This window comes from Serpula lacrymans (genome assembly GCF_000218685.1).
Source record: "Serpula lacrymans var. lacrymans S7.9 unplaced genomic scaffold SERLAscaffold_13, whole genome shotgun sequence".
In the NCBI taxonomy this organism is placed as follows: domain Eukaryota; kingdom Fungi; phylum Basidiomycota; class Agaricomycetes; order Boletales; family Serpulaceae; genus Serpula; species Serpula lacrymans.
In genome coordinates this window covers 726,868-746,581 of record NW_006763302.1, presented here as the reverse complement: position 1 = coordinate 746,581, position 19,714 = coordinate 726,868, and the positions used below count along the sequence as shown (strand labels likewise).

The window sequence follows — 19,714 nt, the reverse complement described above, 5'->3', positions numbered from 1 at the left end:
CACCTGGAAAAGAGACCCAAGTCCTACGCCTAAACAAGACACTCTATGGCCTGAAGCAGGCCGGCCGCAGGTGGTATCAGACTCTATGCGATGGACTCCAGAAAATCGGTTTAATTCGCTGTGAAACAGACGATGCAGTTTTCCATAGGCGCAACGAAGGAGAGCTCACCATTATTGCAGTTCATGTAGACGACATGACTCTCGTCACACCGTCAATGACTGAGATGAACCGTTTGAAATTTGACCTAGGAAAACTCTTCGAAGTTAGTGACCTGGGGGAGCTACATTGGATGTTAGGAATAGAAGTGAAAAGAGACAGAAGCACACGCACCTTATACATGTCACAACGCAGCTACCTCGACACTATTGTCAAACACTTCAACCTAGAAGATGCAAAAATGTTAGCAATCCCAATGGTTGCTAGCACGTACCTGAGTAAAGATCAGAGCCCCAAGACGCCTGAAGACTATGCAGAAATGCGAAACGTCCCATATCGAGAGGCTGCGGGATCACTGATGTATGCGGTGATTGGCACACACCCCAATATCGCGCATGTTGTTGCAATTCTTTCTTGTTTTGTTGAGAACCCAGGTCCAGCCCATTGGGAGGCAGCAAAAAGGGTGATCCGGTACCTAAAAGGGAGCAGAGAGCTATGGTTAGCATACGGTCTGGAAGAACAGCCACTTATCGGATACACCAACGCAGATGGGAGTATGAACGAGAACAGGCGAGCCATATCAGGCTATGCCATGATGCTTGATGGTGGCGCCGTCTTGTGGTACTCGAAGCAACAAGAAATTGTCGCGTTATCAACGACAGAGGCCGAGTATGTGGCTGCGACGCATGCCACTAAGGAACTACTGTGGGCGAGGATGTTCATCAGCAAACTCTTCAATCAAGACTTACCACCAACCATCCTCCTGTGTGATAACCAATCAGCCATAGCGCTTTTGAAGGACGGTCAATACCACGCGCAAACCAAACATATCGATATTTGGTACCATTTCATTTGGCACGCCATTGAAGAAGGGAAGATTGAGATTACTTATTGCCCGACTGAAGAGATGGCAGCCAACGTGCTCACCAAGTCCTTGCCCTCTGCAAAGGTGAAACATTTTGCGGCTGCGTGAGGCCTACGTACCGCTTGAGGGGGGGTGTTAGAAAACGCAAGTCGACAAAGACAAGCGCCATACGAAGGGAAAGTATGGTGCAGGACACCATACTAGGAAAGTGTAGTGGTAGGATGGCCCGTGTGTTTTGATGGGGCAATTAACCCCCTTAGTTATACTTCCGTTCAAGTTTAAAAACCTTTGTAGCAACGATCGCCCACCTCAGAGCTTCGCCCATGAAGTCTGAGGTGAGGATCTTATACCTTCCTTGTTTTTTGTGATATACTTACTCTGTACCTAGCATTTGGTTTATATTAGGTACGCGAATACATTCTCAGAGCTTTGCCCACAAAGTCTGAGCATTTGGTTTATATTAGATCTCTTTGATTTGTGTGAGGAGTTGTATAGTGGAAAAGGGTGTAATGATGTTGAAAGTAAACAGGACTCTGTTAGACATACACTAGACCAATTTTGGTTACACTGACCGCTTTTAGAGTAGCTTACATAATCACATAGCGTGATTATGTCAGCAAGTACAGCTGTGACCACTATTTGGCTGACAGGATGTATAGGTGTTTGGGCGGCTGGCTGTACACATTTTTCCGTCATGACATGTGTCTGTTATCTATTGTGACCTGACCAAGGAACTGACATACCACCTTGGTTTGTACATGTCTATCCAGCTTGACATCTGCCCACTACCTTGTGTTGTTAGTGAGAGATGTTGCACTATTTTATGGACTGCATCAGGAAAAATTGGTGTTGTGATGTACTTCTATGTAGCACATGTAGACACTGTACCTGTGTTCTCTTCCCCCCCTTATGTAGCACCATGTAATATCAACGGAAATCTGTACATCTACAGTCTGGTACTGTTATATCCGTACCGGAGGACAGAATTCTGGAATCTCCAAAGGAGATATTTTCTCAAGTCCAAACCTCCTGAATCTTTGGTATTAGTGGGATTACGCTCCTCATGGCCTGCCGGTTGGCATAACCTCGTGCCCCACGCCCACATGGTACCCCAGACTCCCTTTTCAATACTCCCCCACCAGACTTCTAGTCCGCCATATGCTTTCCTATGCATGTTCTCATACTCCTCATAGACTCTGTAGTTTATACCTTATGATACACTCCTTGCACATACATTTCTCTTTTGCTAGATAATTTTCCGCGTGGAACTCTGTACCTACATTACAAGTTACCCCTTACGAGCTCTTACTCCTCCGACAGTATATAAGTTGTAGCTCCTGTACTCTGTTCCTGCAGTTCAAATATCAACATTTCACCCTCTACTCTTATCTGTTCATTCCAACAAGTTAGGGACAAAGGTCTGCAGAAGGGCCTAGTGCACGAACTAAGCCAATTCCCAATCTCATACTCCGTTGTCGATGATGAGAACTGTTGTTAGAAAACCACACACAAAAACAAACTAACACACAATCCTCCCAGATTCCATGGCACTTGTTTATGGGCTTTGCCTCCTAGAACAGTGGGTGTTCTGGTTGTTCGTGGGGTGGTATGTATAAGGGTCCTTCAAAGTAAAACCCAGTGATGTATGGGTGTGGGTTTTGAGGAGGAGGGATAGTTGGAATATAGAAAGATAGGGGCTTTGTGGCGAGTATAGACGAGCACTACCTTGCTAATGGTAGCACAAGGTAGGTTTGAGAACGACAAGGATGACGAGGTGACGAGGTTCCCAGTGATAGCAGGCTCCTGACGCACAAACTGTAGTGCTCAGAAGGACTCTAATCGAAAGGGATGACAATGACTTCAAAAGTGGGAAGTGATGATGACAGCAGTTGACAGTGGTAGAAGTGGGAAGTGTTGTGACCACACTGGATCACAAGTAGCAGAGTAGTGAACTTGAGAGTAGAGAAGAAGTCTGGATTGGATTTCTTGTTTTTTTTACAAGGTAAAATACAGGGGTTTATATAGTAAAAGAGAAGTAGGCTATGCACAGTATAGCTGTGCAAAAAGAATGAGAAAGAATATGAAGGAAGGAATGTACGCTGACAAATCCTGCGTAGGTAGTACAGGATAAGATTGTCAAAAAAAGAAAAGAAAGGGATAGAACAATAAATGCTGTGAGTAATATCACAGGTTTGTACAGCCATAAAGTAAAGTCCAATAGCAAAAGGAGAGCAGGAAAATCATGATGTCATGGGAAGATGCAGTAAAAAAAAAAGGGCAAGGCAAAACACTATCAGTATCAACACAGTTCCTTTATTGTCAGTCAGGCATTCTAAAAAAATATGTGTCCATAAAAATGATTCAAAAATCAAAAATAATCGCACTGTAAATGAATGTTCTGCTGAAAAAAAAGAAACTGGAGCCACCGGTCCACCACCTAGTCCAAATCCGACAGTTCCATGGCCTTACCAATGGACTGGTTGTGTTGGACCACCTGATCAAACGAGGGAGGGAGAGGAGTAGTTCCAATTTGGAACAAGTGAGTCCCAGGCAGCGTGTGGTAGGTGTAGCTGTAGCGAAGACGATGGACAAAAGATAAGTGTACCCAAGTGAATGGGACAGCGATGAACATGGGCGACGCAAGGGGATGAACCTTCTCCAGCTCAAAAATTACCCACCCACGCTCCAACCAGGCAAGACGAGCGACCGATGTTTTGATAGTATATGATGGCAGATCGACGTCATGAAGATGGACCTGTTGCCCTATTTGGACCGGCCGCCGGGGCTTTGCTGATATCAGCAGTGGCACGTGGTAGTCAACGGATCGGCGACGGAAGCGGATAGGAAGTGGTGACATCAGAAATGGTGGGGGTGCAAATAAAATGAGGAGGAGGAGGGTGGAGGTGACGAGGAGGTGAACTAAAATGGGGACCCAGAAACGACCGTCGGGTGAGAATAAAAAGGAGAGGAAGGGGCCCATGGTGGGGCTAGGCAAAGGAAGGGGTGTAAGGGAAACGACAAAAGCGAGGGCACAATGCAATGTGTAGCCAGTGGCGACGCGAAAATTTGCCAAAATGCCAAAACACGGAAAGTACCGAATGGAAAAGCAAAGGTGAGCGTGACTGGATTGCCTAATAGAGGTGGTGCTGATCAGCCACAAGTTCAAAAAGGGCAATATTAATTACTATTCCACGTGGCACTGTGCCTGTGTGGCGCAAAGGCGAGTCTTTTTGAATATTCGCTTCGTTATTGACACCTGTCCATGCTACCAATCAACTTTGGTGCATGACACCGAGGGGCCCTGATGATCTGTGTCTCTATTTCATTGTCAGTATTGCTCTCCCACAATAGCCGGTTCCTTGTTGTTTCTTGACAGATGGCGCTCAGACGACTTTGGGGCACATGCAATGTGCGTACCATCAATGGTGCCGATAGCACCTGAAAAAAATGGAAATAGCTTTGGGTTGTTTTGAATTTCGGGTGGAATGGAATCATTGGCAGAGGGTAAGTGTACATAGTCGGTGTGTATAGGTGCTGATGAAAATGCGAATAAAATCTCCTTGAAATACCTGTAAAATGGTGAAAAGCTGGTGCATTAGTAGATAAAACTTTACTCACTTTGAAAGGGTGTCATTTGCACGCTGGAAACACTCGCCAACATGCTTCAGAGTGAGCCCTGTGACGCACATATACAGGAAGACACACCCATCTTCTCCTGTAAGGTGACATGTTTGGAATTGGTATGGCCTGCTCGCCTCAACACCCTGATCAGCCCTTCAAATACATGCTTATTTACACCTAGCTCACTTTTGATCCTACCCGCATGTCCATTGATCAGCTCTTGGATCCAGCCTTGGCCTGACAGCACAGAAGTGTGGTATGGTGTCTTGTCGTACAGCGATTGAGAGTATAACACAATTGATTCGGAGGCGGTGAGTACAGCATGGTCTTCTTCGTCATCATCATCCATTGAGTCCTCATCATCCGACACCAGATACTCCAGTAGCATGAGACAGAGAGCTTTATCATCCATTGCAATATCTCACCCAGGCAAGCGACAATATTACTTCCATGTTTGGATGCCAAATCCCATTATCAAGGTTAGAGCTCTGACTTAAAAGGACAGCCACCATAGTTACGGGCGGTAATTTTGGGCACCCAAACCACATTGTTTGGATGTTCCCGTACATGCTCTTAGTTGGTAAAGCGCCAGACCATGAAAGCTGGAGTCCCAGGTTCAAGCCCTGGCCAATGCATGTTTTCTCATACTATAAACAAATGTCATAATTTGTCAACAAAATTTATCCACCAACTAGGCTCGTACCCAGCCAGGTCACTGGGTTTAATTTTGGTTACTAGCCAAAATTGTCTTCGAGCACACCCAGTGAACAGCTGGGACCGCTTGTCGCCATTTTGTGAGAAGGACAAATTCCTCACCAAAGATGAGGTGGGGACTTAATTGTAGGGACTCGAAAGCCATAAACCTTTTCCCCCCAAGTTACTATACAAAAAGGCAATTTTGTAACTCGTAGAACACATTGAATACAGGAAATTTTTGCAACTTTTTTTGCAAGTGAACTTTGCCAGAAAATGGTAGTGACAGCCACGACAACCTCACCTCAAATTTTTCCAAAAAATATCTATTAACAAAAAGTGATGAAGTCCCCACCTCATCTTTGGTGAGGAAGGAATTCATCCTCCTCACAAAATGGCGACGAGCGGTCCCAGCCTGCTCGCAAGCTCGCAAATTCATATCGGCAAATATGATAAGCGCGAGCTAGCCGAGCAGGTTGGGGACGAGCCTATCCACCAACCTCCATCACAGCGTGCGCGTGGACTTTCATTAGTGGCGGTCTTAACTTAGTGTATCCCGTAATGCTTTCTAACACTCTGAATATTACTCTTTTTTTCACTAATCTTAAACAGGAGCGCTGAGCCTTAGCCTGAGTAGGGTTCCAAGTATTCAGACTATGAAGAGCGCACCAATCTGGAACGTATTGAGAATCTTCCCGCTGCCTACAGGTGAAATGGAACTCGCAACTCAGTGCTAGTATTGCGGCTTTCTCGTCCAGCCAAATATCTATCCCAGGCCAAGATTCTGACCACGACTCACTGGAGATTCTCGACGATGGTGATCACATTCACTTTTGCTGTGATGCGAGCGACTATGATGGTGCTAGTACCAATGTAGTAGAGGGATGGGTCAGCGACCTGGTGAATCCAACTGTGAAGAGTGCTAATTGGCGATACTCAATCACCAAAATAATGTGGGTGACCTTACGGAGTATCGTCTTGTGCCAACCAAACAGCTACTCTCATAATATTTAAACCACTGGAAAGCTTACTGAGTATTCACCAGACCCCCTTCACTATACTTCCAATTCACCAGGATGTCGCTCATCGGCGGAATCTGTGAGTGTCCTTATCGCAACGACGCACTCCTTCTCCTGTTCACTTCATTTTAGATTCAATTGAGAATTCAGCTGTTCCCCTTGCCATCGATCTTTCTTCCGGTAATGACATTCGCATTCTCATATGTTGTCCGGCATCAGCTAACTTGTGGTCGTTGCCATGTTGTAATGCTGATCATCCAAGGTGGCTCAGCAGATGGTGAGTGAGCGTGGCCGTCATGCCTGATATAAATATCTCAACTCGTTTGATTCAGGTACAAAAGTCCAGGGTTGGGGGAAGTGGTTATTCTCCAACCCCAATTGCCTAGCTCAGCTCTGGCTGGTCACACCTACTGGAGCAACAGATGCTTTTACCTTACAGAATCTCCGAGGCGGCCTCTACCTTGACTTGCCCAATGGTAAGCCTGGCTGTTATGTTATGTAATAAAAAAGTGCTTCCTGGAGACGGATGGTTTACTCAGGTAGCAGCGCCAATGGTAACCCACTTCAAGGGTGGCAACGCGTGGGCAACAACCAGGTTTGGATCATTCGACAGACAGGCACATTTTACAAGTGAGTCTTTCCACTAGATACCTTTAGTCGGCCAAAGTCTGATGAAACTGGGGACCATTTAGGATGCAAAATTTGCAGGGTGGAAGTACGTGTTCCCTTCATTCCGTATTAATTGCACTCCGAGCTCCTGAAACTCGCGTGATCGTTCTGCCAGCGTTTGTCAATCTTCTAGATGGGTATGTCATCTTGACGTGTTTATATCATCCCAGGATTCATTAGTACTCTCTTGTCAGAAGCAGTAGCAATGGAACTGCCGTTGAGGGCTGGGCAGGCGAGTGGAATGACACTGCCAACCAGAGCCAACTCTGGTCATTCCAGCCTATGAGCCGGACAAGCGCAGAGGTCGACAACGCCCTTATTGCCAACCCTGTTCTCCAAGGCCACTTCGTCAACTATCAGATGAATGGGATGTAAGGCTTCCTCTTTCTCTTTTATATGCCTCCACGGGGTGATGTTGACTGGATATGATACCTTTAGATACTGGGTCCTCGACAAGGACCTCGTGAAAAATATATGGGCTGGTGCCAATCTTGGCGAAGGGAAGAAGTATACCTTGCGACCTGAGCTATTTGACCAGGACGACTTTACCCTCTGTGCATTATTTTTCCATGAGTGCATCAGATTGTCCATCACTAACAGCTCTTCAGCTTTCAAAGCGCAATTGGCTCAATGGGGAAGTGATAATATTCTGGCCAACGTAAGATCATCTGAGTATAACTATAATGAAATCACCTGAGCACTTAAACTCTGGACAGGGCCTGAACTTACTCCTCGGTGTGATGCTCGGAGTGTCTACGGAGGAAGGATCCGGTGGGCAGTCGTGCAACTTTTTCCTCGATAGCGACTTTTCGACCGTCCTGTTCTTTGAGTGAGTCCTCATATTCCTTTTGCGTGCCAACAGTGAAGCCCTTCCTGGGTTTCCCTTTCTTTTTTTGTTTCACAAGCTGATTCAATTTCATTGAAATAGTGCTCAAACAGGCAATTTACTCGTGCGTCGATGTTTGTTTTCTAGTATGGGCTTTGTTGACTTGGCTAAATAGGACCCGGGAGACATCACCACCCAGGTCACGGTGGGCTTCTTCTAGAGATCCTACTCTGAGGTTTTCGTTTGTATTTTATACTATCAGAACAAGCACCAATCTGGTCGCTTACAATTGAAATATTCTTGTGTTACTCATGATAATCACAAAAGACTTTGCTTTTGTGCAATTAGAAGGCAGACGGACCTCATCGGTTTGTCGACCAGGGGGCCGGACGTTGAACGGAGAGGATTTCACGGTTCGACGGTGCATATGCCTGATATGCTGTGAAAATCCCTCACTGGCCTCACGGTCCATACGTCATGCTTCGCTGATCGCTCTCCGGAACGATCACACGCGTGAGGACATGAATGATCAGAGCTGTCTATATGATGTTGTAGTTTGTGGTGGGTTAGGTTTTCAGGGGCGGGACGGAAACACCATTCGGGCTCTTCTTGGGTTGTACCAATGAGTCTTTGATAGTATAGCTAGCCAGCTATTCATGGCGCCTACATAAATCTGGGCAGATCACTGCAGTTGTCGTAATACACATCATACCAAGGCGATGAAAGCACAATTGTGTTATTGCCTAGATAGTCCGCTTTGTATTGCAATTGGGTTGGGTTACGGTTAATATGAAGTACAGTTGGCCAGACCTTGTTATGGTTATGCATTTTAGCGATGAGAATCCTTATGACTTTTGCTCGTGGCCACTAGTGGATAATGTGATAGAGCCACTGACAATTCGAAGTCCAAATCCAAAGAGAGTGCAATAGCCAAAGTAAACACGCTACTAGTAACTTGATCATCAAAAGAGCGATATAATATCAACGTAGAAGCATTAGAATAATGTGTGTAGAGTGTAATGTCAGATAATCCTATCAGACTGCCTAGTATCGCAAGAAAAACTCCCGCCAATCTCCATATTCTTATTTTCAGTTGTTGCTTGCCAGTATCCCTGATCTAGGTGATCGTGATCGTCTGGTTCAGAGTCTGGAGGTCGGGGGTCGGACCAGCCTGTGAGAAAAGAACGTCAGAGGGTCACGACAAGGTACTACAGAAATATCACAATGGACAGAAACACGCACGCCAACCAAATTCACATGAAGAATGTTGATCTGAGCAGTTCCTTTGGGCAACGAAGCAGGGATCTTCACAGAGATGTTTTGGTAATTGGGCAACTGAGGCTCGTGGGTCACGGGGTCGTAAGCCCCATTGTACAACATTTGACCAAAGATATCAGCAGGAGCGGCACAGGGTTGACTAGAGCACGACTGAATGCCAATAACGACAGCAACTTCTTCAGAGGGCGACTGAGAGTTCTACGGACGACGGTTCACCATTGGCAAAGGACGTGAGCATGAAGATGATTCCACTTACTGGCCTCTCGAGCTGAACAATCAAATCGCTGCCTGGAGCCACCGATGCACCTTGCACGGGGTTGGCGATTGCAATATTCTGGGCAAAAGCAGCTCCAGCGAAGAGAGCAAGGGAGATGATAGACTTGAACATGGCTCTATGGGGTGGATTTGGACTGAGCTAGAGAGAAGCAGTAGAAAGGAGCTGATGTTGAGAATACTAAAAACCTGAACCTTTTATACAGGGGACCAAATATAAGCGGTGCGTGTCAAAAAATGAGGATGACGCCCTTACGTTGTCGGTCTAATATTCCAACCGCAAATACGGTGATGGTGAGCCGGAGTGAAGCAAAATCAGTGGTCCATGAGAAAGAGACGCACTGAATTTCGGCTGGATATTTCGGGGATGGGTACGGTTCTTCCACAGCTGGGCGCATTACATCCTGTCGATCACAATCACAATTGATAACCTGTGAAAATGGGGTTGGGGACGCCTTTGTTCGTAAGACTGGCATAGAGCTTAAGCACGTTTCGATCCAACCGCTCGCCAGTCGCTAGAGCATGTTTGGAACGCTTAATCCGCCAAAGCTCGCGAATGTTCAAAGACGAAAGTGGATAACAAAAGCGAAAAATAATCCATCTTGCCGTGGTAACACCACCGCAGTTAAGAAAGCCGCGATGTTCAACTGTTTCAAGTTGTCGCAGCCACTCTGCAATCATCTTGACACAGGAGTTGTGTGGCGTGGGGACTTCCCTTTCGACTCGTAATAGGTGCATGTACAGGATGTAAAGGGAGTTTGGTCCGAAGCGGTTAAGAATGTGAGTGTTTACCTCTTATCCACCCAGTTGTTTTGTCACTTACCTTATTCGCGCAGGTCGAATGGATGTCAAGTGCTCAAACAGGCAAATTCCTGGTGCGTCGATGTTTGCTTTCTAGCATAGGCTTTGCTGACTCGGCTAAACAGGACTCGAAAGACATCAGCATCAGGTCACAGTGGCCTTCTTCTAAAGGTCGTGCTCCAACGTTTCTCAATGTCTTTTATACTATCAGAACAAGCACCAATTTGCAATTAAAATATTGATATGTTCGTGTCGCATGATATACAAAGGCCTTCAAAGGGTTTTTGTGCAATTAGAAGGCAGACGGACCGCATTAATTTGTCTAGGGGACTGGACGTCGAACAGAAAGGACTTCATCAGGATAAATGACCCCACTGAATTATGTGAAAGGCTAGAATACAAGTTAAGGTATAATGTCAGATAGAGTAATTAATAAAGAGGAGAAGATAACATACCCTCAATTAGAACAGAATCAACTGAGGGAAGAAGAAAGGACAGCGCAAATCGATACGCCAGGAAAAATAGACACTGGTAACTATGGCTAATGACCACATATATTGTGGGATTAGATATAATCAGCTACAATTCAGCCACTTACCTTCATAATCAGACAAGTTACACGGGGGTTGTGAGAGTGACAAGGAGTGGTTCACGATGGAAATGAGTGAAGTGGTTAGCGGTCAGCATCGGTGAACGAGTGAGCCGGGACATAGGTTATGTATGTGCAGACGGATGGAGTTGCTGTGAAGCGACCACGACGGAGTAGGCTTTGAATGCGGTATCAATATGGTACCCATGAACGAGCACGTTGAACGCTGGGCGTCGACAGTGGTGGGGGTGTGTAGTAATCCAAAAGCAATGAAGATATCGCACCTCGCCTGGGGCTCTTCTCTCCCTTTTACTGCAGTTGAAGAACTGTAGTTCTTCACAACGTAGTCAATGGAGTCATTGGCCTTCAAGCGAGTTACCAATCTCCAATCTGGGTGTGGGTGAGCGAGGATAGAAAATATGGGGGACAATGCGGAAGCATTGTTCCCTATATCTTTTCATACTCGCTAGTGAGCGTTGAGTGTAATGCGTAGGCGTGCGAGGACAACGGTAGGGTTACGACGGATGTGTACCGCCACGAGAATATCAGGAGTCGGTAACAATACTAACATGATCGGGACGAGTAAATAGCAACATCATCGTTCTTGACCATCGTTGATGCATCTTTCATATCGTTCGAATACCTATTTCAAGGACTCCAAATCAAACACAACAAAGACTGACCAGCAGTATCATGGGAGAATGCGGAAATGGGTGATTACCATGGGAGCATGGATGTGTAACGAGTGTGTTTCGCGCCCTCAATGTGATTTCAAGTAGGGATTAAGCTTGAAATTGTGCACAACGTTTTTTTGAACTTGAAGCAAAGGGTAGAAGTTGGGTAGAAGCGGTATCTCCGCGGAGTCTGAAATGACTGGGTTTCAGCTTTCAGGTTCATCTTCCTTTGACTCGGATTACGCATCGCTATCACATCTCATGGCCTATTCCAAGCAAACAGGCCCTAAGTTACCAAAACACAGGTGGTTTTATGGTCTTTCTTAACATCTGTATTGCAGGACTTCGCAGAAATATAATTTGAATTCAAGGTAGTCCTGGAGCTGGCAAGTCGGCAAATCGCAACCACACCACTTTGGTCTCAACCCAGAGCACGTCGTTTCTGGGGTCATTTCTTGTTACTTTGAGCAAATCCGGCCACTCTCTGATGTGCTGTAGCATTGGGTCTTGCCAATTTTAGTCCTAATATCCATTCTGCCATCTTTTGGAGCGTAGAAGAGTCCGAAGACCAACGGCCCCCTCCAGGTGGGTTGGAAATCTTTCTTTTGATCTGTTAATTTGGAATTATAGAACACCAAGATGTGATACTACGGGTAATTGAGATTAACTAGAAACAGTTTGAGATGTAACCATTTTCGAGCACTGGAGATCAAGATCATGATGAACATTGCCTTGTTTTAAATCTTCAATGTTCGCATGCTAACAACAGCACTCCTCACCGCCTTTAAAATGCATCGAGAGAACCAACTTGAATACACCCACTTCTCTTTCACTTGCACAAGTCAGATGTCTTCGCTATCAGAGCTGCATGAAAGATACTCGGAATACAGCTATTGGGGTACGTATTCTTCATTAGATCCATGTTTGCATTAAATAGTCAGTGTCATTCTTACAGGACTCCTTGTCGCAACTATGTTACCTACTTTAGCTGCTCGTTTCTGCATGAAAATTGAACCTTTGGCCAGTTTTCTAGGATGTACGCTTTTGCAAGGTTATTACTACTTCCACAATCACAACGATCGGTGGCCCATAAAGACACTGGTGAGTAACGATTTCGCTTCCAATGTCGTGATGCTCTTACTGTAGTGTATCAGGTTTCATTTATCATGTACGCAAAAAGCATAGTATAAGGACTTATTTCCCATCCAGCGTCCCGTTACAGCATCATTAACACATTGAATTGGATATTTTTGGCCAAAGTGTACTATATCTACATGATTTGTCTCCAGTCCATTATCAAAGGGCCAATCTTGTAAAATGAAGAATCCTTCAGGTTCAAATTTTTGACAATCCCTCTGCTATTACACGTCTGCCATGGTACGTAAAGCCAGTTTTCACACCTGCTGCCGCCTGCTGATTCTCAAGGTAGGGAATATACTGCAGAGACTGTCGCAACGTACATTGTGCAAGGGTCGTACGTGATCCTAGACTTTCCTGGTAGTAGACACCATTTTTGTTCATGTGCAACGACAGTCAATAGAAAGAGTTGGATAGTGGCTTCGATTATGGTCAGCATTTTTTGCAGACATTGGACAGGTACTGTTTTTACGTTCACTCTAGGTCTTTTTTGCGCTATGTGGTTTAGGTAGGTGCCACGTGCAATCCACATATAATATATGGGCTTATTTTCTTTCTTTCTTTATCCTTACAGGTTTAGGGATGGGTAGGTCGCGCTGTGTCATGTAATGTGATATCCGTATGATCAATGTCATATGGCTTTAGCCCTTTCTAGTATGCTGGCGCAACACTCATCCGTCGGCCTTGCATATACTGGCACTAAAACTTTTGATGTATACCACGGTCTATACATTGTGATATTCTGACTCCAGCGTTCTCAGATTATAGGTAATATGTGTGTCGTTACACCGACAATATGTGATTTTGTTGCAACAGCCTCAATGTTGCGCTTTCTGGGTGACAAGGCGACAGTATTCAAGAAGTAAGTATATTCCACATTCCTATGGTGTCCTTCATCCACTTCGTCTTCTACTACCCAGATGAGTACTAATTAACATTTTTATAGGACAAGATGCACCATCAAATCAATACAATTCCTGGTGCTCAATCGTGGAATATTCCTGATGACTTTCCAAGGTATATATCTAGTCACCTGGGTTGTGGGAGAAACCCACTGGTATTGGTATGCATCATTTACTCAATGTGATTGTGCGCTAATGAACCATGATGCATGGATAAAGGATGCCTTTCCATATGATCCTCCCTAGTGTATATGCTAATACCATGCGTGAGTTTTCAACTAATTTTTTCATCACTGTAAACATACTATTGACTATGCCTGATTTTCAGTGGTCTTGTGAGTATATACATTATTTACATGGCGTCCTCTTGGTTGGTCGCTGATATTTCTGATGCCAGATTAAACGAGCGTGCAAATATCCGAGGAAGAGAGAGCATTAACGAGACATTGTCTATCGATCTTACAAGCCATCTCCCACAACCGTCGGAGTCCAACATTTTTTATTCATCACAGCTGTTGAGCATGGCTAGCTCACCCGAGCCAGCCTTGAATTCAAAATCAAAAGTAGGTTCAAAACACGTTTGTTTTCCTGGAAGAAACGCTGAACCCTCTGCTTTTGACACAATCACGGACCAAAGGTCAATCACGACTGCATGGACGGACCTACTGCAACCACTGTAATATTTGAAAGAGATTCTGCCAACCATCTTGACCTACCGTGATGTCCTTGCTGGTAGCCAACACAGGGGGGTGAAAAAACATTCCTGTGTTTTATTGTGAACTGTTCTTGATTGCTATAGGTTGTTTGAATCTGAGCAAGTAGTATCTGAGCGGCGGTACATATACATCACTAAACGGAAGTGTCTATGCTAAGGCCTCATTTTATCAACTAATGTTTACAAATATTCCTTGACTTTGTCATCCTTTGCATCCTTTGTATGTCAATATTATCACACCACCGCAGCTATATGATACTAATTAGTATATATACTGTATGTGAGCAAACCCAGTCAAAACTTTGCACATCATATTGTAGTGCTGATGTGTTGTAGAGTCTCTATGATATTTGAGTGATCACAATCTGGTCCAAGTACCCAAGTGTACCAAAAAAAATGATTACCTTTCCCAGTTTCTTGGGAAAGAACAGTGGCATCAGTGTGGTGCCAGGGGTTTATAATATTGTATAGTTCCAAGTGTAGTGTGCTGGAATAGAATAGATTTGAAATACTTATGAACTATAAAAATAAAGGAATCTACTCAGTATGTGGATAGAAGACTGAATTGCTGATAAGTACCTATAAAATAAAGGAATCTACTACGGTAATATCAGTATTATTCTATGGGTATTTATAGGTATGAATTCTTACCTCAGTCTGTGGATAGAAGACTGAGGTGCATGAGTGTCTGGACAGTGAATGTGTATGGCAGGTGGGAATAGTTCTGATACTAATATGGCATAACTTTCATGTGTGTGTCAGGAAAGCACCACAGTGAGACTTGTTGAGTTAGGATCATATTGGTGTATGATTGACTCATTCACAACATGGTTATCTAAAATATTTTACATTGTTTCACTCAACAACGGAGAACTTGTTACAATACACAATTTTGGACCTTTAAATTTCATTCTTCATTTTAACTTTCTTTTGTAGTTTTCACACACTGTGCCATGCAGCACTTTCCATTTTGTTCAAACTTCACTTTCTCGTGCTGCACTGCTTTCCTTTATACTTAGCTACAAGTCTCTCAGTGGAGCTGGTCACACGGGCTGTGCCCCTAGATATCCTTTATCCTTACAACATAGTACTTCATTTACAGTGACTCCAAAAACTGTTGCAATGTTTGGCCTAAACACGGTGCGCAAAGCGCGCCACTAACAGGCATAGGAATGTCGCTCAACTTTGGTGGGGTCAACAAAAGTACTTGGTCTTGGCTACAAAATGGTTCCTGGGTCATGTGATTCAGCCCAGCAGCTGTGGAGATATGTCCATTTCAAAACAGTAATTGTAACAACCAAGAGTTAGTTACTCTGGTGAACACAAGAACACACTATAAAGGTAGTGATGGGGGAGTGGTTACCCCTTAAGCTGCAGAGAGTTTGTTGGTTAACAACAGGAGGACTCGCTGAGGAGTCTCCTTGATCTATTGGAGTATTTATACTAATACAGAGTGTTTGTACCTATGTACTGTACAGTTGATAAGAGCAGTGGCTGATGATGTCAGAGGGTGCAGCCCGTGTGACCAGCTCCACTGTGTGAGAGAGTTTGTGTCTAAAAGAAGAATAAAGGCAGCGCTGCGCGAGAAGGTGGAGTTAGAACAAAAAGGAAAGTGCCACATGGCACAGAGTGTGAACTATAGTAAAAGGTTAAAGCGGAGAATGAAAATTAAAGGAAAGGTCCGAAAATTGTGTTATTGTAACACTACCCCCCTTCTAAGGCTCGACTTCCAGGCTCGACCAAATACCGGAGGTGGTAGTTAAATTTTCGGGCATAGTTTGAAAAAGGGAATTAAAAAGTTTTGAATCCATGCCTCTAAGCTTCCTAGGAGCTGAGGGGTTTTTAGAATAAAATTTGCGAACAGTGTTGCGGGAGTTATCCAGATGGGCTTCTGGCTCCCACGTTCTGTCCTCGTCTCCATAGCCTTTCCATAGGACTAGGAATTCTAATTTACCATGCTTCAAGCGTGCATCCACCACCCGTTTGACTTCAAATTCTTCTTCACCTTCCTGGCTGACTACAACCGGTCCGGTCTGGTCTACACGCTGTCCTGGCAGCAGCCCTTTGTAGGGTTTCACACGGCTAATGTTGACCGTGGGTACTACCCTCATTCGTTTTGGGAGTTCCAGCTCCACTGCATTGGGTTTGACTTCCTTAATCCGGTAAGGGCCAATCCACTTCTCGGTCAGTTTTCTAGACTGCCAATCTTTTAACTTTAAGTGGTCGGTATCTAACCAGACCAGGTCGCCAACCTTGTAGTCAGGGGCCTTAGAGCGTCTATGCTCTGCCCTGTTTTTCATCTGCTCTGCAGTTTTGAATAGTGCCTTGCGTGTTTCGTCCAAGACAGATTTCATGTCCTTGGCCATGTTCTCAGCAGCCTCATTCTTGCTTTTACCAGGTTCTACACCCATTCTGGGGAGGTACGATCTAGTAACCTCAAATGGTGCCTTTCCTGTAGCCAACGACTGTTTGATATTATAAGAGAACTGGGCTATCTTTAGCCACTTGGCCCAATCTGTCTGCCTGTCATTAATAAATATACGGAGGTATTGCTTCAACTCCTGGTTGAGTCTCTCCATTTGTCCATTGGTCTGCGGATGGAACACCGTTGATAACTTAGGTTTGATGCCCAGCATCCGGCATAATTCTTTTGTAAATTCGCTAGCAAAATGTGGCCCTCTATCGGAGATATCCGTTTCGGGTAACCCATGGATAGACCATACAAAATCTTTAAATAAATCTGCCGTACCAGCGGCGGTAATGGTTTTATTGGTGGGTATGAATACCACTTCTTTGGAGAAGCAATCTACTACCACCATTACTGAATCATACCCATTTAACTCGGGCAGATCCATTGTGAAATCAACCGATATATCTTGCCAGGGACCAGCTGGTATTGGATTTGGCATAAGTTTACCGGCCAGCGGTTGGTGAGAATTTTTAGCCATGGCACATCTCAGACAGGATTTTACGTATTCCTGTACTTCTTTGACCATGCCAGGCCACATATAGTTTCTGGAGATCAACTCCATTGTTTGTTGCCACCGAGGGTGCCCAGCCACTGGAGTGTCATGATGTCTATCTATTGCCTTGATCCTTGCGGACTCAGGCACATAGATTTTGTCTTTAAAATGGAAGAGCCCGTTTTCCCATAAATAGTTTTCATTGCCATTAAGGCGCGCCTTCTCTTCTGAGGAGATCTCTTTCTTGAAGACTTCCAGAAGATCGGAATCCTGCTCGATTCTAACATTGGCAACCCTTGATTGGTCTATCAAGGTAACACCTTTGTTGTCATCTTCGATGCCGTTGGCATGATCCTCTCTTCTGGACAAAGTGTCCGCTTTCCCCATAGAACTTCCAGGCTTATGAATTAATTTATAAATAAACCTAGACAAGTACACCGCATAGCAGGCCTGTCTTTGGTTCAAGTCTCAGGCCGTCATAAAATACTCCAGATTCTTATGATCGGTCCAAATTTCAAATTGGTGTCTTGCACCTTCTAAGTAGTGCCGCCAGTGCTCTAAGGCTCTAATGATGGCTAGCATTTCTTTGTCGTAAATTTGATAGTTACACTCTGTAGGCAACAAACTATGTGATAAATAAGCACAAGGCCTCCAAAGATCATCAGGACATTTAATTGATAGAACAGCCCCAGTAGCAAAATCAGAAGAGTCGGTTTCTAGCCGGAACTCTTTGTCTAATTCTGGAAATGCTAATATGGGCGCTGTGGTAAATGCCTGTTTAAGCTTATCAAAAGCTTCTTGTTCTTTGGCGCCCCAGTGCCAAACAATATCCTTTTTAGTGAGATTGTTCAACGGTCTCGTGATTTTTGCGAAGTTTTTGATAAACCTTCGGTAGAAATTTCCTAAGCCAAGGAAGGCCCTAACTCCTTTTACGCGAGTAGGTTCTGGCCAGTTCAATATGGCTTGAACTTTCTCAGGATCCATCCTGATTCCGTTCTGGCCTATGATCATACCGAGGAAGTCTACTTCCTTCACTTTAAAATTCCATTTTTTGGGTTTGACGAATATGTCCCGTTCCTGTAAGCGTCGAAGGACCTCTTGCACGATCCTGTCATGCTCAGCCTCATCATCCGACTTCGTAAATATTGACAAATCATCAATGTAAATGACAACACAGTTTTCCATATCCGCAAAAATCTTGTTCATCATGCTCTGGAAGGTTGCCGGTGAGTTGGTCAACCCAAAAAAACATAACGAGGGGTTCAAAGGATCCTCGGTGGCATGTGAATGCGGCCTTCCAAGCATCTGCTTCTTTGATTTGTACATTGTTGTACCCCCATCTGAGATCCATCTTTGTAAAGATTTTGATGCCCACCAATTTGTCTACTAGCTGACTGATTAAACGCAGCGGATACGCCTTTTACACGTGTGCTCATTCACGTAACAATAGTCCATAATCATACACTTCTTACCATCCTTTTTAGGAATGAAGAACACTGGGGATGTTATAGGGCTTTTGGAAGGTCTGATGTAACCCTTCCTAAGCTGTTCATCTATGAAACTTGAGACCTCATCTCTTTCTGGAGCAGAGAGGGGAATCATGTGTCCTTTTCTCGGTTTGAAAGTGTCCTTCAAATCTATTGCATGGTCCCAAGGCTTAGCCTCTGGGAAGCACTCTGATTTATGTTTTGAAAAGACTTTCCAGAAGTCATGGTACTCGGGAGGTACCAGCCTCTTAATCTTTTCCTCGGGTTTTACCTTGTCATCGTCATCGTTGATCTTTTCAAAAGATCTGAGCTCATAAACGTGACCAGTGTTTATCTTTTCAAGACGCTCATTGTGATGGACGTGATTTGGCTTACCCAAGTTCACACATTCCTGAGGGCAACGTGACAATGTGACAACCCCTGTCTGCCAGTTGATCTCAGGATTGTGTTTAAATAGCCAGGTCCAGCCCAATATTAAAATAACCTTCCCTAGTTGGGTAGCTTTGGCGGTGACTCATTCTCTGTGTCCTTGGTATTCGACAACAAAAGAACATTTGTGCGTGATGCAGCCACCTGCGTTAAGCGTACCGTCAACGTTATAGACGGGAATAGATACATCTAATTTTACAAGGGGGAGTCCAATTTGCTCCGCCCAGACCTGATCTATGAAGATTTTGTTAGCGCCTGAATCAAGCAGCGCACTGGTTGGGTGTACTATGCCCCGGGCAAGGTTTTCCACACCAACATCTAGACAGATCTCCTTTTGGAATAAATATGTGCGCATCAACGCACACCTTGGGATTTCAGGAAAGGGTGGCTCTTACAAAGAGGAAGTATCGAAAGAAACATGTTTTTCTATTTTATTTTTACCAGAATCAAGCACCCTATTGTTTGTCTCGCTGGGGCCATGCTCCAAGGGAGACGCTGTCATGCACCAAAGTTGATTGGTAGCATGGACAGGTGTCAATAACAAAGTGAATATTCAAAAAGACTCGCCTTTGCGCCACACAGGCACAGTGCCACGTGGAATAGTAATTAATATGCC

The 19,714-nt window shown here is 44.6% G+C and overlaps 5 protein-coding genes across 5 annotated transcripts; 3 read left to right on the top strand and 2 right to left on the bottom strand.

Annotated features, from left to right (window-relative positions):
• Positions 1 to 4,350: 4,350 nt before the first annotated feature.
• SERLADRAFT_442013 (uncharacterized protein) lies at positions 4,351 to 5,055 on the bottom strand (the record flags this gene model as incomplete). The annotated part of the gene is made up of 3 exons (XM_007322579.1): positions 4,351 to 4,591; positions 4,641 to 4,698; positions 4,830 to 5,055. The coding sequence occupies 3 exons, from the start codon at positions 5,053 to 5,055 to the stop codon at positions 4,351 to 4,353; spliced, it is 525 nt and encodes a 174-aa protein (XP_007322641.1).
• Positions 5,056 to 6,412: 1,357 nt separating this feature from the next.
• SERLADRAFT_442012 (carbohydrate-binding module family 13 protein) lies at positions 6,413 to 8,070 on the top strand (the record flags this gene model as incomplete). The annotated part of the gene is made up of 11 exons (XM_007322578.1): positions 6,413 to 6,434; positions 6,488 to 6,535; positions 6,618 to 6,632; positions 6,688 to 6,831; positions 6,895 to 6,985; positions 7,048 to 7,161; positions 7,219 to 7,395; positions 7,463 to 7,682; positions 7,741 to 7,853; positions 7,953 to 7,974; positions 8,026 to 8,070. 11 exons carry the CDS (start codon positions 6,413 to 6,415, stop codon positions 8,068 to 8,070), a joined length of 1,011 nt encoding a protein of 336 aa, XP_007322640.1.
• An 897-nt stretch (positions 8,071 to 8,967) lies between these two features.
• SERLADRAFT_363484 (uncharacterized protein) lies at positions 8,968 to 9,516 on the bottom strand (the record flags this gene model as incomplete). The annotated part of the gene is made up of 3 exons (XM_007322577.1): positions 8,968 to 9,021; positions 9,093 to 9,326; positions 9,385 to 9,516. 3 exons carry the CDS (start codon positions 9,514 to 9,516, stop codon positions 8,968 to 8,970), a joined length of 420 nt encoding a protein of 139 aa, XP_007322639.1.
• Positions 9,517 to 10,482: 966 nt separating this feature from the next.
• SERLADRAFT_399770 (uncharacterized protein) lies at positions 10,483 to 10,747 on the top strand (the record flags this gene model as incomplete). The annotated part of the gene is made up of 2 exons (XM_007322576.1): positions 10,483 to 10,604; positions 10,627 to 10,747. Coding segments are annotated over 2 exons (243 nt in total), but the record flags the coding sequence as incomplete, so codon positions are not given.
• Positions 10,748 to 12,311: 1,564 nt separating this feature from the next.
• Positions 12,312 to 13,843, top strand: SERLADRAFT_410971 (uncharacterized protein; the record flags this gene model as incomplete). The annotated part of the gene is made up of 10 exons (XM_007322575.1): positions 12,312 to 12,363; positions 12,499 to 12,566; positions 12,799 to 12,842; positions 12,895 to 12,939; positions 13,177 to 13,188; positions 13,258 to 13,325; positions 13,419 to 13,464; positions 13,549 to 13,665; positions 13,724 to 13,770; positions 13,833 to 13,843. 10 exons carry the CDS (start codon positions 12,312 to 12,314, stop codon positions 13,841 to 13,843), a joined length of 510 nt encoding a protein of 169 aa, XP_007322637.1.
• Between the last annotated feature and the right edge of the window lie 5,871 nt (positions 13,844 to 19,714).